The 6,305-nt window shown below is 37.7% G+C and overlaps 1 protein-coding gene and 1 long non-coding RNA gene across 2 annotated transcripts; one reads left to right on the forward strand and one right to left on the reverse strand.

Moving 5' to 3' along the window:
* The first annotated feature begins 1,254 nt into the window (after positions 1–1,254).
* Positions 1,255–2,783, forward strand: LOC148689527 (uncharacterized). Its single transcript, XR_015958168.1, has 2 exons — positions 1,255–1,442; positions 2,252–2,783. It is a non-coding gene; the product is annotated as an uncharacterized LOC148689527 (long non-coding RNA).
* On the reverse strand, positions 2,695–5,333 carry LOC137708866 (uncharacterized). Its single transcript, XM_068448026.2, has 3 exons — positions 5,008–5,333; positions 3,850–3,949; positions 2,695–3,319 (listed from the first exon to the last, which is right to left on the reverse strand). The coding sequence occupies exons 1-2, from the start codon at positions 5,270–5,272 to the stop codon at positions 3,903–3,905; spliced, it is 312 nt and encodes a 103-aa protein (XP_068304127.2). The 5' UTR covers positions 5,273–5,333; the 3' UTR covers positions 2,695–3,319; positions 3,850–3,902.
* Positions 5,334–6,305: the final 972 nt, after the last annotated feature.

A 6,305-nucleotide genomic window follows, 5' to 3' on the forward strand; every position in this document is an offset into this window, starting at 1 on the left:
GGAGCATTGCTTTTTGCTTTCTCATGTTGCCTTTACTTGTTGGCATATATGGAAAGCTAGGTGCCAATTTTTGTTCAATCACTCTCCCATTAGCCCTATAAAGGTTCTTCTTGCCATCTCCACCTCGGCTTCTGTGTTCTTGGACGCTACTGGGCATTCTGTCCCTTCCCTCCCCCCCCCCCCCCCGATGCTTTTAACGGTGGACGATTTGGTGGTACTTTGGCCACCACCTATAGTTCCCTTTTTAAAGGTCAGTGTGGATGCTAGTTGGTCTTCTTTAGTACATAATGGTTTTGTAGGTATTGTGATCTAGGGAGCATTGGGACAATTTATAGATGCCTCACGGTATACGGTCCAAGCGCCTAATGTCTCCACGGCTGAAGCTTTGGCTATGTTGAAAAGGTGCCAACTAGCTGCTAATTTAGGATATCGTAAGGTAATCTTTGAATCCGATTCAAAGGAGACCATTTTATCTTTGTCTAGTTCACTGGATGTTGGTAGATGAGAGGTTGTCCCCACCTTAACACTTGTTAAAAGGTTTGAGGAGTCTTTCCAAGATTGTCGCTGGTCTTGGGTTCCAAGGTCAGCCAATATGGCAGCGCATTGCTTGGCGTCAACAAGCAACACGAAGATGTGTAATTTCACTTGGGTCAACAAACCTCTATCTTCATTGGTTTATGTACTTAACAAAGATGGTTTACCTTGTCCCCATGGTTCCTCATGATTTTGGTAGTAGTTGAAGGGGCGACGCTAGAACTCAGTTCTCGTGTCTTCTCCTATCCCATTCGCTGTTGGTTAGTGCTGTTTTGTTTGTTGGCCTCGTGACAGGTTTTCTTGTAGCTCTCTAGCTTTTAGCCCTGGTAATATATTTCTAGTTTCCAAAAAAAAAAAAAAAAAAGGAAAAAAAAAATCTCTAACAAGCATAAATACTTAGAACGTGATTTAGTAGCCAACACCTTCAAGGTTGCTAGAAGAAATGTCATCAAACTAATTTTGGTTATGCTAGGTACCGTTTGGTACATGAGACGGGACGGAACGGAGTCGGACGAGGTGTTCCGTCCCACATTTGGTACGCCTAAAACGGGTGGAACGCACTGTTCCACGGGACGAGGTTTGGGTAAATTTTCGTTCCGCCTTCCCCCCTGAAATGACTTGTTCCACATCCATGGAACACAAATTTATAACATTTTAAGACAAAAATACCCCTTGTCCTTTTCAATATTTACACCATCTAAAACAAACCCTAACCCATTCTCTGCCTCTTTCGCGTAGCCTTCCTCCTCATCCTTCATCGTCATCCTCATGTCTCTCGCCCCCTTCCCCTCTGTTTCCTTCTCTCTCCCCTCTATTCCTCTCTCTCTGCAAGTTAGGGTTTTCTATTTTTTTTTTGTCCGATTCTACAATTCTGGGTTCGACTTCACCAGATCACGATTCTCGCCTCTGTAAGATCTCAATTGATTTCCCTTTTTCTTTAATTCGTACTAATTTTTGTTCTTGCTATAGTTTCTTGAATTTGGGGTTTCTATCATGTTGGCTGCCCTATTTATGGTATTCAAAATTCTTCTAATTTTTCTGGGTGTAGTTATTTTATAGTCAATTTTGTTTTCTTGTAATATCTTCATGAAATGATTTGGAATATAATGTCTGTGCAAGGTTTATTTTGAATTTTATTTTAATGTTTATGGACTGTTTGGTTGCTGAGAAATGGTAGGAAATGAAGAAAAACTAGATTATAGATTTAAACTGTATATTCCAGTTTTTGTGTCTTTTACAATGGATGTTAAATAAATGAATAACCTTAAACTTCCTGGTTTGAGTTTTATTTTCTGATTGATTTTGTTTTCTATCTAAGCTCACCATAATCATCGTCGATTCGTCTTGTTCGTCCTCAGCCTTTCACACACTTTCTTTCGTCACCCCTTCCGATTCAACGGCTTTGTGAATTAGGGTTTTCTAAGCTGCCCCAATCCTTGATTTCGTCTCTCATGGTGTCGATAGTCGTCTCCTCCAAATCGTAAAGTAAAAGTAAATTCATTGTAGAATTCGTATTTGCCAAGAAATTCATAAAATTACATAAAGAAGCAAACCTGCTGCAGTTGCTGGAAGCATAAGCTAAGGATTTAAAAAGGGGCTTTTTTTCCTTTTAATTTTGTCTGTATTTTCAACCTTATATTTTGGTTGAATAAGATTTATAAAAAGTTGTAATATAGTTAGTCAGATCTGTGATTTGTCAGTTGGGAATATTTTGCAGGAAGGATGAACAGCCCTAAAGATTGGATTTCTTCTTGGTTAGTATCCATGCCTCTGGTTTCGCCTCGACCGTTGTCGGGCAGTGACAGTTTCTTTAGGGAAGAACCCTCCAATGAAGAATTTGTTGCATTCATATAGAATATAGTGAAAGTTGCATGTGACTTTTGAGAGCTTAGATGCTTCAACTATCTAACCGTTTTTGGAAATGACTATTAGGCTGACTTGGTACTATAATTCCTGAAGAAGATTTCTAATCATGTTAACAACTCAAAAACTTAAGAGTTGTTGTATCATTAGATAACACACGGTGCATTGCTATTTTATTTGCTCGAAAGATAGGAATTGTATTCTCTAGCATTACACAGTGGATTTGGTATGGATGTTGCAGCACATTAGGTCTATTGGGATTGTAGGGATAGAGTTAGTTGGTTAGTAGATTATGAGTGAAGTAAAGAATACTTGTATAAATAACAAACACCTCACTCTCTATGTAATTCATTCATTGTTCAAGGAATACATTCTTTAGTCATTCACTTTCTCCCTCTAAATTCCCTGCCATTGTTTTTCGTTTTGCTTCTTCTGCAATCTCCAAAACCTAATCATGGTATTATTATGTGTTCAAATATGAACAAGTTCAAAAAAAAAAAGTCTCGTTCCATCCCACGTATAAACATTATACCAAACAACAAACAGAACAGGGATAAGTTAGTCATTCAATCTTTTGGTTCCGTTTCGTCTAGCGTGTACCACACGCAGAACGGAACAACCGTCCCGTTCCATCCTGTGTGTACCAAACATAACACGTAACCTCCGTTCCGTCCCATCCTATCCCGTCCCATTTCGTTCCGTCCCGTCCCGTTTGTGCACCAAATGGTACCCTAAAGAACCACAGCACTCCAAGGCTAAACAACTACAAAAAGTACCAAACATTACCATGATCCAAAGGTAAGCTTGTCGACTAGATCCCAAGGTAAGACTAGGCCCGCGAAAGAAATGTTAAGCTGTAACTCTTGCTCGACTTTTGGCTATTCTTCTAGCAATTACTCTCCGTCCACCCTTGGTTGCCTTGCTGTGTTCATGTGATAAATATGTTAGTCATAAATGCAAAATATACAGATTACTGGTTGATGTTGAAACTTGAAAATAAGAGACAACACGGCTCACAAAAGCTTGTTTAGAAAAATAAGCGTTCTCATAAGCTGATCTGACAGAAAAACTAGCATTACATTTTGAAATGTATACAAATTTAGTGACAGTTATGGAAAAGGTTAATTTTGATGATCCATTATCCAGGCAACTAAAATTGCATAAAGTAAAATGCTAAACGTAATGTTGCATATCAGAAAGAAGTTGATTGAGATCAAAATTTGCAATATATCTACTTGCCCATAACTACTTTAATCTTTTTCCTTGATAAACATATAAACCTAAAATTTGCATTATATATACTTGCCATACTATTAAAACCATAGAACTAAGTCTAAAAAGCATCCTAAAAAATCGTACATGCTATATCTTCAAAAGAAGACCTCTTGCGAGAAGAAACCAAGGTTTTCTGTAGTGAGTGAGTGAGTGAGTGAGTGAGAGAGAGAGAGAGACCGAGCAAAAAATCCATGGTTCCTCTTCCGCCGGATGGTACTGGGCTGGAACGTTCACTTTGGAAATAATAGCATTGGCTCTGTTGATGAAGAATCATCTCCTGAGAAATAATAGCATACACGATTAAGCATGACTGAAAGTAGCATAAATGGAGTCACTGTCAAATTACAAGTTAACTTTTATCCAGCCGGCATACTTAGTAGGCATTGCCTTTTGGACAAAAAACTCTGCTTTTCTGTTCCTTTTGGTACTTATTAAAACATCAGAAGTTGGGTTTTCCCATTCTAAAATGATAATTACAGGGGAAGAAGACTAAAGGACATAAAAACGAGACTCTTTTGAAATACACAACGGGACACAGAACCACACAATTTGTGTTAAAAAGAGAAAGAGAGAGAGAGAGAGAGATTTTTATACAAGTAACTTCTGAGCTATACAATTTCACACAGATATTTCTTAACCTAAAAAAGAATACTATTCTCTCTGTAATGTTCTCCAAAAAACAATACTATTCTCTCTTAACCTAACAAAGAATACTATTCTCTCTTAACCTAAAAAAGAATACTTGCATGCCTAAAAACGTAAATGCTAGTTAAAGAACAAAATATTTGATGTAAGATGTGCATTAAGCCCTCAAGAACAAAATCCGTAAAGTGATTACAAACCCAGCTTATGAGACTAACTAAGTTTCAGATCCCCAACACCCCAAAATCTATCAAGTCAAAGCATCCAGCCACGCTTAGAGGTATGAAAGCTGCCAATGAAGGACATGCTTAGAAGCTAAACAATGTTTATATACCAATATACAACTCAGGGAATATGGCATTATACTACTGAAATGCTTATTTCTGTTCGAAACGAAAAACCGAAATCTATGTACAAAGCCAATCAAAATTCTCATTCCTAATACACTAAATTTCTCAAATTGATGTCATCTGCCCGCTCACTGAGAATATTAAATAATTAGACGCCAATATATCTGTCTACTTCGTGCAGTCCTAAAACGCGCAACTTAGCACGAAACTGCTACTTCCAATATTTTCCAACATTTTCTCAGCAACCAAACAGTAAATTAAATTCAAAATACCGAATAAAATTATAAACTTTCCATACGATCAAATTAGCAGAAACCGATGATGGGAGAGCGAGAGAGAGTACCGTCAGGTAAGTAGAACGGGAGATAAGGGAGGCCGCAGGGGTACAAAAACCCTTCAGAGGAGACCCGTCTAAGCGATTCGGCGTCGTTTTGGGGCAAACGGAGGTAGGTGTCGAAGTGGGAGAGAGACGGGAACATCTTGGGAGTGATTTCGAGGCCGTGAGAGACAATATGGCCATTCGGATTCGGGTTCGGGGGAAGCAATGGCTTGGATAGGAACCGTTTTACGAGGGAAGCTCCGGTTCGAATTAGGGTTTTGGACGCCATTTCTTGGAAGAAGATGGAGCTGCTCAGTTTCTGCTAAAAACCAATGTAGCTACTGAAGAGACGGCTGGAGTGTAGGCATGGACGACACCAATTTTATTGTCGTTAAAAGTACAGAACTTTAATGAAAAACTCCGGCACTGTTTACTTTAACGAAAAATAACATTTTTATACTAAAAAGTCAATCCTGGTACTATTTACTTTACCCTTTATTTTGTCCATATCGTTAAAACTCAAAGTTTTCAAACCATTTTCATTAGTTTTCATTTAAAAATATGGTTACAGCAAGACTGAGGCCCGTTTGGTATTTACATTTCAAAAAAAAAAATTTGCTTCACTCTAAAATTAAACATTAAAAAGTGTTATATTTGTTGCAGTTCTAATAGTTTAGGAATGTTATAGTGTAAATACTATATTGTTTTAGAAAATTATATGGTGAGAAACACGCATCAGAATTCACCCAATTCTCTCAACGCTTTGCCTTTAATATTGCACTACATTTATATGACTGATGAAACTCACTTTCATTAAGGTTCTTACATTCTACCACATGAGTGAAATCAAACCATTTGACTCAATCGCAATTGTATAAGACAAAGTGTGATTACTGATTGTATTTCCAGAAAGACTATTCTAACTCACTCAAGAATTAATTAGTTGAACCCTGGAGCAACTTTAAACGTTGTATCAACATCAGTACTCTAAGACCATTAGTTGGTTAATTCTAGTTTAGCTAATTCGTTTTTGAGAGAACAAAATATTCGGCACATCATTGCATGCAGCTTAAAAACTCTCACATTTCTTTGGTCACAAATTAATCTTGATTACTTAAGTTATGGAAATTTATGCAGGACATCATCAACTCAGTACATGTACTTACTTTATTACATTACTGACTAAAAACATAGCTTATACCAGAAACCAGGGATAGATTTTGGTGTAGGGACGATTGTGATTAGACGACGATGGCAAATCAGCATAAATATTGTGGCCAGGCTACCACCAGACATTGCAATCGTTAAGAATGTCGCGGTGC

The sequence above is a fragment of the Pyrus communis genome, chromosome 17 (assembly GCF_041283825.1).
Source record: "Pyrus communis isolate YQ-2024b chromosome 17, ASM4128382v1, whole genome shotgun sequence".
NCBI classification, from domain to species: Eukaryota; Viridiplantae; Streptophyta; class Magnoliopsida; order Rosales; family Rosaceae; genus Pyrus; species Pyrus communis.

Excerpts from the sequence above, each read along its gene's own strand:
- LOC137708866 (XM_068448026.2), bottom strand. The coding sequence starts at position 5,272 with ATGGCGTCCAAAACCCTAATTCGAACCGGAGCTTCCCTCGTAAAACGG. Across the intron at positions 3,950-5,007 it reads CCCGTTCTACTTACCTGACG|GAGATGATTCTTCATCAACA; the intron begins GTACTCTCTCTC and ends ATTATTTCTCAG.